We start from the raw sequence: 16,457 nt of genomic DNA, 5'->3' as shown, positions 1-16,457 counted from the left end.
TGTTGTGTGCTATGCATGCAAGTGCACACACATGAATGTATATTATTCTATATTGACAAAAGCATTTAACAAGGGGGGGGGAGACAGTGATAGATTTTTGGACCCTTTCAGTACTTGGAGTACCCTTTGGGGGTACTCAAAGATACTCCAATATTGAAGTACTTCAATAATAGAAGCCGTCCTGTTCCCCCATCTCATCTGTAATATATCTCTAGCATACAAGCTTTCTATAATGTGAAATACTATGGTAAGCAATCTTTTTGCCCCCACAGCCTGCCCCAAATTTGACAGACTTGGGTGTTGTTTTTCCCCTCCACAAATACAAAAAATACGTGTGGCAGTTGCTAGAAAAAGGTTAAGCTAAACCTTGTGGTAGCAAGATAAGCAGTCAAGGTTGCCCATACAATGGTACCTTGGTTGTCGAACTTAATCTGTTCCAAGAGTCCGTTCGACTCCCAGAACCATTCGAAAAACAAGTCACAGCTTCTGATTGGCTGCAGGAGCTTCCTGCACTCAATCAGAAGCTGCGTCAGCCACTTCGGACATTCGGCTTCCAAAGAACGTTTGAAAACCTGAACACTTACTTCCGGGTTTTCTGTGTTCGGGAGCCAAAATGTACGCGTACCAAGACATACAAGAACCAAGGTATGACTGTATTCGGAAATTCCTTCCAGTAGCACCTTAAAGACCAACTAAGTTAGTTCTTGGTATGAGCTTTCATGTGCATGCACACTTCTTCAGATACCTATCTGAAGAAGTGTGCATGCACACGAAAGCTCATACCAAGAACTAACTTAGTTGGTCTTTAAGGTGCTACTGGAAGGATTTTTGTTTTGTTTTGACTATGGCAGACCAACACGGCTACCTATCTGTAACTGTATTTGGAAATTGTTACAAGAGCAGGAAGGTGGAGAGAACGCAAAAGAGAGAGTGAGAGGTGGCGACGAGTGCATGTGGCAGAATGTGTGGTGCATGATGGAGCAAAAGAAAATAAATTCCAACTTTACATCGATACATTCTGAACTGGTGGTGAACAGTTCCATTTTGGAGCTGTGCTAGATAGCTCCATTAAAATATCAAATAGGGGGTCAAATTTAAAATACTGGCAACATCCATTTCATCCTCCCTCTCCCTCTCTCACATACACAAGCCCAACAAAAAACCACAAATGCATGGAGTGCGACTGCAGCACAAGGAAAGTGGGCTGGCCTGGTCCTTTCCATGCTATTTTCCCACCAGAACCCTCCAAAATGCTGGCATTTCTGTTGATTGAAAATAGCTTCGGGGGGCAGCTTGGTGTGTTTTATGGCAGGGAAACAATGTTGGGAAGATGGGCCCCTGTATGGCTGCTTTTTGGAAAAAGAAGAAAAAGCGAGTTGCCCGTTTTAAGCGTAGTTAACCCTTGGTGTGATAGCTGCACAACTTTTCTTAACTGGAGTATCAGGCGTAATTGGATTTTCAAAGTCAGGTGGAAATTGATGTTTATGTTTGCAGCTAAGAGGCAAGTAAGTGGCCTTTACCAGTTTTGTACCAGGAAGTCAACCAGGTGGAGTGAGGTCTGGTCAGCAGTTCGGACTGCTAAATGAAGGGCTGTTTCACCCGGCTCCTAAGGATAGGGAAAAAAATGGTTGCATGATTCAAGATTCTCAGGTTCATTCCAACTGGGTAATAATGTTATGACACAAATTATTTCTCCCAGCCAGAACACATTAAAGCCATTCACAGAATTACTACATCATAAGTGGAAAAGGTACAATGAGCTACTAATCTCATGTGTGCACAAGAATTTGTTAAAATTTAATGTAAATTTTCCTCTGGACAAAATAATACACAGTATAACAGAAACATGTGCCAAGGTGAGTTGCATAGCTGATCCCTATCAGCTATTGTTCTGCTGCATGCTATCTATTTACAGTGGTACCTTGGTTTATAACCGTAATCCGTTCCGGAGGTTCGTTTGTAAACCAAAACAGGTTGCAACCCAAGGCACGCTTTCGCCAATGGGGCTTCCAAAATAAATTTGTTTGTAATCCCCCCAAAATGGGTTGTGATCCAAAAAAGGTTGCAAACCAGGACACGCACTTCCGGGTTTGACATGTTTGTAATCCAAAATGTATGCAAACAAAGACGTATGCAAACCAAGGTACCACTGTATAGTGTTGTGTGTTGTTATAATGCTCATACCTTTCATATTTCGACTAGTATCTTACCTGTCCAGTCTCTAGCAGTGGCTCCATTAGTTCGACCCCTTCTGCATAGACTTGGAGTAGTGCAAGTAAATCCCTGGATTTAACAGCCTCAAGTAGTTTATTCAGTTTAGCTGCTGCAGATGCACAAGTCTTTCTGGAGAACTTATGATCCACATACTTAGCAGTAATAAATTCTTTACGTGCAGTCCTGAAAATGGGGAAAATATTACTAGAAGTCCCATAGGAATTAGCAGAATGTTTTAAAAAAGCAACAATGAAATGTAATTTTGTATTTAAGGCCACAAATTCAATTTAAAGCATTTAAAAAGGTATTCCTTATCTGAACAATTTAACAGTAACTTGTTCACCTATTATTCTCTAAAGAGAGTATAGTTTGCTCGATGCTGTTACAAAAAAGCCCTCTAAATCAAAAATTGCCCCCCGCACCAAATCCTATGTATTATAAATGTCCAATTCCAGTTTGGTCTAGAAATGCTAACCAAAGCATATTAACTAAAAGTATTTTTTGTGTAAGCAGGCTATGTGTTAAATTTCTGAGATAACTAGCTTATATTTTTAAAGCGTATTTTCAAAGCCTCAAAACTATGAAGAACATCTTAAGACGATTGCATGGAGTGTCCTAGGCAACATTTCCTAAATTGAGCCAATGAGGCAAATGTGACTGGTCCACAGGTACTCCCAAATCCATGTAACATTCCTCTTTCAAGATCAGATTATAGCAGGTAAGCATATGTAATTGTCCAAACGCCAAACAGAAAGTGATAGCTTGAAACTGCAGGAGGGGATGAGCAAAAAGATGAAAGAGGGAAGTAATACTAAAGAATGAAAGAGAGCATGGAATCATTAAGGGCAGAAGAGGATCAGAACTGGTTAAGTGAGTGACTGGAGAATAGGAGGTAGCCACACAATGGCACTCTTTTTTTAAAAAATCCAATTAGATGGGCCTGAAGTGGTGCTGTAGGCAGAAATGCAGCTCAGGAAGTAAACAAAAAGTGATGTAATTCGCTGCATTTTGTCATCATAAGACATCATTCAGAAAGTGTGTATTATTAGATTTTTACCAGCAGGCTAATGTCACGCTTGTAAATCTTGCATGAAAGTTTGAGCTTTTATTTTATTTTCACAAATCTCTAAAAATAATCAAACAACAAGAAGACTAGCTGTGCAACAATTTCCCCCCAGAACCACTGGGTTGGGAACATGAACAAAACTTTAGAAGTTCACTGCAATTTGTTGAGAAAAATGCATTAAACTATTAAGAGATGGAACTAGATCAGGCATAGGCAAACTCGGCCCTCCAAATGTTTTGAGACTACAATTCCCATCATCCCTGACCACTGGTCCTGTTAGCGAGGGATGATGGGAATTGTAGTCCCAAAACATTTGGAGGGCTGAGTTTGCCTTTGCCTGACATGGCACACAAAAGGACAATAAAAGCATTAGCTTAAAGCATCTAAGAGCAAATTCAATCATTTGTTTGCAAACTTGCAATGTCTCAATTGGTAGCAAAAAGGTCTGTCAGCCGTGTGAAATCTGCACCTCTATCAGTAAGCTCAGATTCAAAAAAGGTCTTTTATTTTCAGTGTGCATGCAGAAATGGGACAAAATTTTATTGTGGGAAAAGTAATCTTTGCCCTGGCACTGAACTTTATTTTTTATTCACTATAATTACTGTGGTCCAAGCAAGGCCAGGTACAAGAGGAAATCCACAGGTTTTCCCCACCAATTCTCTCACATTACTACTGGTGCTTTTCTTTCATGTTACCATTGGGTATTTATTACAATACTTAATCCTGTCTTTCCAAATTAAAAATGCCTTATGAAAGTATGAACACCAAACACATGTTGCTTCTGCTTATTATGTCTTTTTTTTAAAAAAAGGAAGCAACATGAATATCAGCTGGGGGGGGGAGTCCATTTTGTGAAAAACGCCATCTGAAAAGTTGCTCAACATTTGCTGCTTGTTAAGAAAATTAATGTATTGGCTTTGCTTTATCAGAGTCTTGCTAGTTCCATGAAACAAGATGTATATTAATTTTGTCCGCATACAATACTTTTTCCCATGACTTACATATCACTTGATGGAGTAGGTTTTGGAGAAGGACTTGGTAAATTCCCCTCCATAATTTCATTAAAACTATTGTTTCCAATGTTCTTGGCCAGCTGTGGAAGATACAGAAAAAGACTTTTAAGGTGTAGTATTTGAAGTATACTGCGTTTTCAAAGACACAGCCAGATAACCCCTCCCCGCAGAAGAGCATAGGCCTTCTGAGAAACTTTCCCCTTGGAAATGGCAGTCTGCCATTACCATTTTGCACTCAAGCAAATACAGTGGCCACTCGGGTTGCGAACGTGCGACCTGCACATCTACGCACGTGTGGGCTGCGATTCAGCACTCCTGCGCGTGCACAAAGCATGATTTAGTGCTTTTGCGCATGCGCCGAAACTTTGAAGTAACCCGTTCCAGTACTTCTGGGTTCGGCGTGGTGCACAACCCGAAATCACGCAACCCGAAGTGTCTGTAACCTGAGGTATGACTGTAGTACAAAAATCAGATACCCACCAGAACTGAGAACCCTGAAAGAAAAATAACATAGTAGTACTATCAGGGTCTAGATATTTCTCAATGCTGTTCTGAGCAGGCACAGATCTCTTGCGTGTGACAGAACTAAGAGATTCTGGCTGGAGGGTAGTTGTGAAATACATTCATTCAAACAGTCTATATGAATAGAATAGTCAAAGACATATCCAAAGTCCCCTTCCCTCCCTGTCCTTTTCCCCTTACCGTATTTTCCGCTCTATAAGACGCACTTTTCCCCTCCTAAAAAGTAAGGGGAAGTGTGTGTGTGTCTTATGGAGCGAATGCAGGCTGCGCAGCTTTCGCTGAAGCCAGGAGAGCAAGAGGGATCGGTGCGCACCGATCCCTCTTGCTCTCCTGGCTTCAAGAATAGCCGCCCGAAGCCTTCTGAGTGCAGCGGGAGCGCTCCCGCTGTGCTCCGGAGGCTTCGTGTTGCTTTCGCTGAAGGCAGGAGAGCAAGAGTGAGAGCTGTGCAGCGCCCCTGCAGCGAAGCGGGAGGAGAAATGGAAGGGGCTCCGTTTCTCCTGCCGCTTCGCTGAAGGGGTGCTGTGCAGAGAGGGAGAGCTGGGCAGTGCTGAAGAGGCACAGCGCAGAGAGGGAAAGCTGTGTAGCACCCTTTCAGCGAAGCAGGAGGAGAAACGGAGTCCCTTCCATTTCTCCTCCCGCTTTGCTGGAGAGGCACTGAGCAAAGAGGGAGAGAACTTTTTTTTCTTGATCTCTTCCTTTAAAACCAGGTGTGTCTTATAGAGCGGAAAATACGGTATATGCCATGTTGTTTTAGGCCAGGCATAGGCAAACTTGGCCCTCCAGATGTTTTGGGACTACAATTCTCATCATCCCTGATGACTGGTCCTGTTAGCTAGGTTTCATGGGAGTTGTAGTCCCAAAACATCTGGAGGGCCGAGTTGGCCTATGCCTGTTTTAGGCTGTAAACCTGTAGGTGGGAATTGTCTTGACTTGACTGTATATAAGCCCGTCTGGGAGCCCCTTTTTTTGGCCGAAAAGTGGGGTACAAATGCTCTAAATAAATAAATATTAATAAACACATCAAGCCAGGCCACTGGTCCATCTAGTTTCAGATAGAAGTCTTTCCCAGTCCTGCCTGGAGATGCCAGGGATTGATGCAGGGACCTTCTGTATGCAAAACATGCACGCTGCCATTTCCACGTCTTTGTAACTGCCCAGATATATTAATGCTAAGCCTAGTGAATTTTATGTTACTTACCAAGAGTTCAGATGTTCCTAATTTGTCTAGCTCTATAGATTGGATTCGAGAAATATGAACACCCATTTCTCTATGTATTCCAGAGCACTCTATACAGGTTAAAATACCCAGGTTCGTTGAAAGCCATGTTGGATCTGAACAAAAAAAAAAAAAGAAGAAAAAACAAACAGCATTTTAAAAAGTGTTTATCTTCTTATAACAGCAGGACAACTATTGATATTTTATACATCTGTGTGACAAATGAATCCCTAGAAATAAAACATTTGGGCAGACAGTTTCCACATTAGGAAAAATATATTTAATGCACGTAAAAAATACCTGGTGATCCACAATCACAGCAGACATCATTTCCAGGAAATCTCTGTATATCATCAATAATGGCTTTTGTAAGATCTTCTAAACTATTTTCCCCTGTACTTTGTTCTCCACGGAATGCCATATTTAAAGCTTCTTCTTTGCTGTTGGTCAATACTGATATCCATCTAATTTAAAATACAAAGAGGTTGTTTTTTACCCATGTAAAAATCTATAAAAGACAACTGTATGAAGGCAGAAAAGAGTAGAAAGGTTATAGCACATGCTAATGGTAAACAGTAATCTGAACAGCAGAAAAAGACAACACAATAAATGGAACAGGTTAGAAATAAAACATGTAGGAAAAGTAGTAGAAAATGTGGGGAATATATATTAATAGAACTAAATAAAAAGTCTGACAACATTGTACAACAGAATATTAACCACTAAAGTACTGCAGTTATGGAATATGTTAAAAACTCAGATCTTCCGGTTGCTAAGCATATGATGTGTCAGGAGACGCAGTCTTGAAGTAGCAGGAATGCTTGTAACTAAGATTTTATGATCCAAATAACAGTCATTGAGAATAAACCAGTTCATTAACTTGTTGAGGTTAAAGAGATAGTTAACTTTAATGTTAATTAAACTGTGCCAGCTCCGAGGCTGGTGCAGCAGGGAAGCCCAGATCAGGCCCATTACCATCATGTTATTGGCAGAAGGGCTGGATCAGGATCCAGTAGATCCTTTGCCAACTCATGGCCCTTTTGGGGGGTTCTTCTGGCTATCACCAGAAGCTTTTGTCTGCCCACCTGTGCAGGTGTGCTAAGGTGCCCCATCAAGCACAGTGGATCAGAGTTTGGATTGCATGGTAAGCAACCCTACTTAATGGTGTTATATTTTAATTACTATGAATAAATATATTTACTTATATAGGTGGGATCTGCTAGCTTAATAGAAAATTACATTTGCCAGAGACATCTGGGCTTGGGCCAGGCTAGGACTGCCAGAAAGAACTGTTGAAATGGGAAAGAATAGGAAACAGAAAGAACTAATGTACTGGGATACATGAAAAGGAGTAGTAAACAAAAGTGTACAAAACTCGAAACATACTTAAGAAGAGCAAGCAAGAATAAGTGGACACCGACCTTAGCAAAGTCTGCTAAAACAGACTTGCCACATTTCTCCAACTGAGTAACCCATGGGTAGGCAAACTAAGGCCTGGGGGCCGGATCCAGCCCAATTGCCTTCTAAATCCGGCCCGGGAATCAGTGTGTTTTTAAATGAATATAATGTGTCCTTTTATTTAAAATGCATCTCTGGGTTATTTGTGGGGCTTGCCTGGTATTTTTACATGAGTAGAATGTGTGCTTTTATTTAAAATGCATCTCTGTGTTATTTGTGGGGCATAGGAATCCGTTCATTTTTTTTCTTATATCCAAAATATAGTCCAGCCCCCCACAAGGTTTGAGGAACAGTGGACCGGCCCCCTGCTGAAAAAGTTTGCTGACCCCTGGTCAATAACCAGTCCACCCCCAAATTTAAAATCTAACCTCATTTTAATAGGCACATTTTAGCTGCCATATTACTTTATGAGGTATATCATGAAATGTTTAAAAAACTGAACTCATTTCCAAATAATAATCAAGCATATTGCAAACCAGATAAACAAAATCTCACAAAAGGTACATGATGCCATTTTGTTTCATTTATAAGTAATTGCCTCGAACAAAATTGAGCTGAACAAACAGCACTGCAATTCTCTGTAATGTCTTAAATTTCTGAGGCAGAAACGTGTTATTAGTTTTCATTCATTTATTGCTGTTAAAATAACACCATGCACCTTAATTCTATTTGGCAAGTCTAAAACAGCCAATGTAGCATCGAAAGTGTTAAACACTGTTCTGAGCAGCAAACGTCCACAGCAGCTGCAGTCAAATGGCCATTATTTTGTTCTGTTGGATCGTGTTATAGCTAATGTGAAATTATACTAGCTTGAGTTTTCATGATGAACTGAACAATCTTTTTCTGCTTCTTCCTTAATGGGAATTCTAACTAGCCCCATCCCTTCTCCCTGTAGCGTCCCCCCCCCCCTTGCACATTAGTTTAGAAGTATGGAAAGAGGAAGTGTAGCCCGAACTTCCTGTTTCAGAGGGACCACAGAACACAAAAAGCTGTTTCCATGCAAAACTATATATGGGCAAAGGGTAGGCAGGCTCAGGCAGGGACAAGCTATGTCATTTTCTCTCTGTATGACTAGAAGAAAGCTGTTTCAGGCCCAGGCTGTCTGTTGCAGCAACCCAAAATGACAGATGGCAGAGAATAGGAACCACATGGTGGATTTACAACTTATGAAGTCCCATTTACTAGTCCTAGCCTCGGGAAAAAGAAGGTACAGTGGTGCCCCGCAAGACGAACGCCTCGCAAGACGGAAAACCCGCTAGACGAAAGGGTTTTCCGTTTTGGAGGCGCTTCGCAAAACGAATTTCCCTATGGGGTTGCTTCGCAAGACGAAAAAATCTTGCGAGTTCCCGCGGGTTTTTTCGCTCCCCCCCTTTTCCTAAGCCGCTAAGCCACTTAACAGCTGATCCGCTGATAAGCCGCTTAACAGCTGATCGCTAGAAGCCACTAGACCGCTGTAGCGCTAATCCGCTAAGCTGTCAATGGGCTTGCTTCGCAAGACGAAAAAACCACTAGACTAAGAGAATCGCGGAACGGATTCTTTTCGTCTTGCGAGGCACCACTGTAACAGTAAAGGCAAAACGTTGAACTCAAAACTGCTCCTGTAAGTACCTGCTTTGGAAGGTTCTACTGCCCATGATACAAGGAAGGAAAGCAGGGATAAAAATGGACAGATTCTCCTCCCAGAAGTGAACTGCCAATGAATCAAATCATGTCTGCAGGCCACAGGAGGGGCATGACTCATTTTACATCAAGCCGGGGAAGAATATGATTACCCACCCCTGTTATGAAATATACAAAAAATCGATCTACTGAAAGTATTTTTAAATTATATCCTTTATAGAATATATATCACTGCCAGAGTAACAGGAGAATAAACATGTGCGCTTCAGTAACGAAATTCAGGTTTTTGCCAACATAGTAGGCTATTAAGAATGAGAGGAAAATTTCCCTTTGACAGTACGAATACCAAGTGCTAAACTCTGAAGGGCAATGACGTGAGCCAGTTTATAGCACACACTGGCTGAAAATCAGCATCCTAAAAACCGGCTTCTGCAAGCACTGGTGCCAGATCAAGGGCATGAGATAAGCAACAATCTGAAGAACTAGAACAAAGACTAGGGACTTAGCTATACAGCTGCAAATAAAACATTTTAAGTGTGTTTTAAGTGCAAAAAACAATGTGACGCTAGATGGCAATGGTGAGCCTTATGGAAAATTCAATGCATTTTTAACCCCCCCCCTTTTTAAAGCATTTTCAAAACTTTTTTTATATGTGTGTAGATACCACCCAAGAAATAAGCTCAGAATGGGAGGGAACGGGACTTAGACAAAGCTTTCCACCAACGATTTCATCTCTGGAACTATCGGTAGAGAAAAAGAATGGTGTGTTCTACAACGGTATTTATTTTTATTTATTTATTTAATTTATATAAATAACTGAACTGGTAATGAAGGGCTTGGCAGAAGCACAAGGCAATTAACGGACAGCCCTGAACATCATTTTCTTTATAATTTCATACAAACGGGCTATGCAGAAAAGCATCAGTACAATCAACTGAGGGGAAAGGGCTATCAAACGCATTACAATATATTCTTAAGGGGACTGGCAGGTCTCAGTGGCAACTCTCCCCTGGAAACCAGTTCTGGCAGAACAGGAAATGGAGTGTGATGCCATGGGCTTGGTTCTTAGCTTCCTTTGATACAAGGAGTAAAAGGGAAATGGCAAATGTGGTTGGCAAGTGGTTCCCATTGGTTTTCTGCTGGGAGAGGTGCACGTAGTAAGCAATTGCCTCCAGTTTAAAACCAGTTTTGCAAGCAAACATTTTGCACTGAGTCAAGGAACAAAAATATTCTTACGCAACATAGTCTTGCTCGTCCTCTGCCTGAAAATGGTATGTTCTGTTATCTGGAACACAAACACGTAAAGAAAATTAATGAACATATGAAATGAATTTTACATTGGGCTTTACATTAGATTCTTGAAGCTTTCATGCCTTAAGTTAGCCAAACCTATTTGGCAACCAAGAAAATACGCTGAATTATCAACCCTTAAAAATATCCACTTCAGAAGACAGCGTTTTGATCACATTAAGAAATATACAAGTTACCTCACTTATAAGAAGGATCTGGTGGGGCTGATTTCGAAGCAAATATGCAACTTAGAATAACTATGCATGAGAACCCAATTCATCTAAATCTACAATACATAGGCTAATTAACTTTACAGATAACATACGTGATATCAGGTCAAATGATTTCTTGTCCTCTGCATTTGGTTTCACCTGGCAGGTTAGCAAATTCAGTTTAGCAGGTTGCCTGTTTGACTGAAAAAGAAAAGTTATTTATAGCATTCTTGATTCAGAGACAATATACAGATGTTCTATTTTCTTCCATGCATTTTTATGTTCCTTGTGTGCAGCAACTCATCTACATGCTGAAATATAAGCATATTATGGAACTGAAGAACTGCATATTTACCATCTCATTCAAACTTCTTTGAAATAAAGTTTATCAGAAGAAAACCTATTTTGATTCAAAACTCTGAGTAATCAATTTGTTATGACTTTCTGGCTATGTTATCCCTTATGAATGCTTTAGTTTTCAGTCTCATTCAGCTTCTACCTAACTATAATGTGACATGCAAATAAGTGTAATCAAGTGCTGATAGCCTCCTCCATCCCTAAAAAAACACCTGCCTCCAGACAGGTTGTTTGGAGTGCAAAAGAGATGAACAGGGAAAGAGAAGAGCCCCTTTTCTCCAAACTGCTGCCTCCCTGGGGATGAAAAGGGAGCCCTAAAAATTCTGCAAAACACATTTGCGTGTAGTACACAAAGTAGTGCATATGACGTATTTTGTTAAAGACTGTATAGGAGAAACATCTACCATATACTCTATCAAGCATCAATGCATTGATCATAATGCTAATGCCAAACAGTTCTTCAATATTGTTTTCAGTACCAAATTCAGAAGCTACAGTATACGCATCTACTGGTTTGGCAAGCAAGTTTGAACACAAGGGGGCAATGTCTAGTAAAGATTTGTAAATCAGAAGGAATCCAACTACTGCAATCTCATTTCACATGCCCAGCAAATTTCCCTGGAGCAATTTATATGCCTTCATTTCACTCCTTCTCAACTTTCCCAAACTTGATCAAAAATATGATAATCTCTATCTTGAATTCATGCAGTTTTAGGGTGTGTTGTTTTTTTTAAAAAAAAATCCACAATGACATGAGCGGCAGCTGGTGTTCCCAAATACAGACTTGTGTGACTGTGCAGATTCTAGACCCTCTGAATATAAAGTTTCTATTACGTAACGCAACTCTGATCAACACAAAAATAACCTTTTAAAAATGCTTTTGACTGGAAGCATTTCACGGGCTAGGTCAAAGTCTTTGGGTGGTGCCTAAATATTTGGGGATTAACAGGATACTTATTTTCTCTCTTTGTTCTGTCCTAATGTAAGAACACATTAGAAGGACGCGGGTGGCGCTGTGGGCAAAACCTCAGTGCCTAGGGCTTGCCGATCGCATGGTCGGCAGTTCGAATCCCCGCGGCGGGGTGAGCTCCCATCTTTCGGTCCCAGCTCCTGCCCACCTAGCAGTTCGAAAGCACCCTAAAGTGCAAGTAGATAAATAGGTACCGCTTTATAGTGGGAAGGTAAACAGCGTTTCCGTGTGCTGCGCTGGTGCTGGCTCGCCAGAGCAGCTTCGTCACGCTGGCCACGTGACCCGGAAGTGTCTCCGGACAGCGCTGGCCCCCGCCTCTTAAGTGAGATGGGCGCACAACCCTAGAGTCAGACACGACTGGCCCGTACGGGCAGGGGTACCTTTACCTTTACTTTTAATGTAAGAACACAAGCTCCAGCCTTTCCTGGACAGAAATATTAATAGCTGCAGTGGTCCACGCATTTGCAATCTCACAATTAGGATTACTGAAAAGTGCACCACATGGAGCTGTAATGTTTGCAAAGCGTTATCTGACTTGTGGCTAAGGCTTCCTTCCTTCAACATGTTATCACCAGTGCTGAGGGAACCACACTCACTGCCAATATGCCATGGGCCAAATTTATGGTTTTATCGTTAGTGCACAAAGCCCTATACAATTTGGGACTAAGATATTGGAGGGATCCTCTCTCTGTATTTGCCCGTTCGCTATACAGGCAACTCCCCATTTATGCGGGGGTTATGTTCTGAGCCACCACGAGCAAAGTGAAACTGTGTATGTTTGAAACACCACTGCAAACATCACAATTGTTCCCTCCAAACCTCATTGCACAAACTCTCCGTAGGTCTCAAAGGCTAGTGCAAGGGCTCCTGCAACTGCATTTGCAAAGGTTTGGGGGACTGTTAGGTGCAGTTTGAATGCCTCCCCCCACCCTTTCTGGGCTTTTCTAGGGCCATTTATCCATTTTAAAAGTAACTTCCGGGTCTGACGCGATGCATAGAGTCACATGTCAGTTGGTCATTGCCTGTAATCTTCTGCAAAAGCCCTCTATATTGTGCCATGTTTGACGGAGGTTCATTCCATGCTAGCTTAGACTGGGTCCTTCAGAACAGTACTACCTATTCTGCTGATTATACTGCCCACTGAAGTTAAGGCAGGCTCCAACGATGTAACAAATTTCACTGGATGCCAGAAGGACGAGTTTAACTCGTGGGTAGCATCTGATTTAAGATTTATTTATTTATTTATTTATTGAAAATAGAAATGTTGTATGACACTGGTATTTTGTGATCTTTCATGGCTTATAAATATTACTAATACAAAAAAAAAACCCCAGCCCCAATAATTTGCCTGATCTTTATAGGGACTGATCTGTCTGGAACCGGAATTTGCTAGTGTAAAATCAGAGGGCTGAAGCATGCAGAAGTATGGCTAATCACATAATGGAGATGCTTGAGAGAATGGAGGATCTACCATGGGATATGAGAGATATTATTTCAGGGCATAAAGGTAAAGGGACCCCTGACCATTAGGTCCAGTCGCGGATGACTCTGGGGTTGCGGCACTCATCTTGCTTTATTGGCCGAGGGAGCCGGCGTACAGCTTCCAGGTCATGTGGCCAGCATGATTAAGCCGCTTCTGGCAAACCAGAGCAGCGCATGGAAATGCTGTTTACCTTCCCGCCGGAGTGGTACCTATTTATCTACTTGCACTTTGACGTGCTTTCAAACTGCTAGGTTGGCAGGAGCAGGGACAGAGCAACGGGAGCTCACCCCGTCGCAGGGATTCGAACTGCCGACCTTCTTTTCGGCAAGTCCTAGGCGCTGTGGTTTAACCCACAGCGCCACTCGCGTCCCATTTCAGGGCATAGATAAGGAAAAAATTCTGAGGTTCTCAGAGACAAGGGAGTAAGTTCCCTGCACAAGGTGATGAAGGGCTGTGGATCTAGATATTTCTCAATGCTGTTCTGACCAGGCACAGATCTCTTGTGTGTGACAGAATAAGAGATTCTGCCTGGAGAGTAGTTGTGAAATACATCCATGCAAACAGTTTGTATGAATAAAATAGTCAAAGACATATCCAAAGTCCCCTTCTTCTTAACGTAGATGTACAAAACCTTGCACGTGCTAATGTCCACCCTCACTAGCTGTGTGTGTAGGTTTATCTCAGGACTCAGGTATCTGCACGCAGAACTGCATGGACGTTATTTCTTCTTCGGTTTACGGTCCTCTGGCTCTTGAACAATGTATGTTCAAATGCTTTCTTGTCAAGTCTGCAGAGGTTATTTTCCACAGATGTTTCAATGAATTACTGCCAGCAGACAAGTCCAAAGAAAATGGAAATAATGGATATACGCAGCTGGGGAGAAAGGACACTGCTGTTTCAAAGCAAAAAATGTTACATATAAACAAATAGCATTTTTTCTTTATGGTATTGCTCTGGGCTTTTAAAAGAAAATATCACGTTGGACCAGCTTGTAGCACAATCTTATACATGGCAGCGCAGAAGCTCATGCCGTTTTCAGTGGGGCTTATTCCCAAGGTGAGTATAGGATTGTAGCCTCAGTGATGTCAACTGATATAAGACCTTGTCAACAAAGAAAATTAGGGTGGTATAGTACAGTCTAGTTCCTAACAAATCCTATGCTGGCTTCTATTTTACCCCTCCTATATGAATATAAAATTTACAACAGCCTCAATTTACAAAAATAAAAAACGAATTGCTGAAGAAAACCAACAAAAGCAAACAATAAAATAAATTATGCTTTAACAAGACAGGCTTAAAAATCATGCCACTTAATTCAGCCTTTCAGAGGAGAATACCTCCTTGGGTGCTTTACACATATTATTTTGCGGAAATCCATATCACAGCACTATATTCTTATCATCCATTATCTGTTGTTTTTAATGCTGTTTTTATTTTATAATGAATTTTTATCTTCTGTTTGTAAGCTGCTTTGGATACTTTTGGAGTAAAGTCTGGCGGGATTAATTTGTTAAACTGGACGTGTCGAGGACTCGGATTGGATGGTGGTAAATTCACTGAAGACCAGATGGTCTAAAAGTAGGCTCTACCTGTATATAGCAGGAGTGGCCAACTCCCAAGAGACTGCAATCTACTCACAGAGTTATAAACTGGCAGTGATCTACCCCCTTTTGGGGTGTTCAGGTCAAAGTTGTTGAGCTTTTTTTTTAGGAAAGAAAGCCCTTTGGGGGGGGTGTTTCAGGTCAAAGTTGTTGAGCTGTTTCTAGGGAAGCCAAAGTTGCTGAGCTACTTTGGGGGGATCCAGTGATCTAACACAGGCGCCCAGTGATCTACCAGTAGATCACAATCTACCTGCTGGATGTGCCTGTTGGACTTGCCCCCTTAACTTCCTTGAATTTGTTGACTGCACTTGACATAGCCCCAGGCTATGTGGACTTGCTTTTGGCTTTCCACTCAAGATGCCATCTTCTCAGAAAAAAGAGACACACTGTATGGAGAAGACCATCAAGAAGTGTCATACAAACATCACACTTACAGAGCTGGGTCGGTCCGTAAGTTGGGAGGTTAAACCTTTTCCCTACAAGCTACTATTTTTTAATCTTTTTAGCAAACTTTTAACTCTGCTTCATTAATTGACATCCCAAACCTTGAGTAGTCTTTGAGGAGAAACAAAGGAGATTTTAGGCTGGCTGGTAATAGACAGTGTGGTAAAATAAAATAACTTTTTTACCTGGTGGCAGTGCAAAAGTCTAAAGTGGGGCAGTCCAATACACAGTCCGCATGTAGTCCTCAAGGTCTTTTTGGGTGGCCCTCAACAACATTTGACACTCCCCCGCCCCGGCCCTCGTGTTGCCTTCCCAAAGCTGGGTAAATGAGCCAATGGGCTTTGGGAAGGAGGCAGGAGGGCTCTGACGGGGTCCTGGAGGCACGAGAGGGCATCAAATGTTGACATTGCCCACTTGGTATGAAAAGTTGGGACACCTTGATCTAAAGGGAGCAGTGGGTGAGCAGAAGAATACACTCAGCCTTGGCTAGGAACTCCCTCGCCTGCACCACAGCACAAGGCCCGGAGAAGCTGGGGTTGTATGACATACATGATCAGAAGAAAATGAAAAATTCTAATACCTCTGATCTGTAAAAACACCAAAATACACTGGGTGGTAGTCAACTAAGTTTTGTCCAGAGCAGACCCACTGAAATTAATGACCACTAATAAATCTGGTCCATTTATTTCAATGGGTCTATATTAAGCAGAACTTTACTGATTACCACCCACTGCTCATATTTGAACAGCTGTAAGCTATTTCTATGTTGAAAATTGTGAAAGGTTATACTATGTGAAAAACAGGTTAAAGCGTTTTCTTTCTCTTGCCATCAGGAGGTCCTGGTGCCATAAACTGTTCACAGAGGAGATCTAAATAGAAGAATCACTTCTTCTACTTCTAAGAATACAACAAGGCAAAGGCTGAGTGAGTTAAGGAGTCAATAGTGCTGAAGCAGCTCTCCATAGGTAGCTTCAGAAGCTATCCAAACCAA

General features: G+C 41.6%; 1 protein-coding gene across 5 annotated transcripts in view; it reads right to left on the bottom strand.

Annotated features, from left to right (window-relative positions):
* ASAP1 (ArfGAP with SH3 domain, ankyrin repeat and PH domain 1) overlaps window positions 1-16,457 on the bottom strand; it is a 141,952-nt gene that overhangs the window by 24,396 nt on the left and 101,099 nt on the right. For all 5 annotated transcript variants that reach the window (XM_081918704.1, XM_081918700.1, XM_081918701.1 and 2 more), the window contains 7 exons: window positions 10,725-10,812; window positions 10,346-10,394; window positions 6,332-6,495; window positions 6,014-6,147; window positions 4,282-4,373; window positions 2,211-2,397; window positions 1,521-1,606 (listed from right to left, as the gene is read on the bottom strand). In XM_081918704.1, the coding sequence (XP_081774830.1) occupies window positions 1,521-1,606; window positions 2,211-2,397; window positions 4,282-4,373; window positions 6,014-6,147; window positions 6,332-6,495; window positions 10,346-10,394; window positions 10,725-10,812 (800 nt within the window). The remainder of the gene's footprint in view (window positions 1-1,520; window positions 1,607-2,210; window positions 2,398-4,281; window positions 4,374-6,013; window positions 6,148-6,331; window positions 6,496-10,345; window positions 10,395-10,724; window positions 10,813-16,457) is intronic.

This window comes from Podarcis melisellensis, assembly GCF_964234715.1.
Source record: "Podarcis melisellensis genome assembly, chromosome: 7".
NCBI lineage: Eukaryota > Metazoa > Chordata > Lepidosauria > Squamata > Lacertidae > Podarcis > Podarcis melisellensis.
Note: the sequence above shows the minus strand (reverse complement) of the source record. Positions and strands in the feature narration are given on the sequence as shown.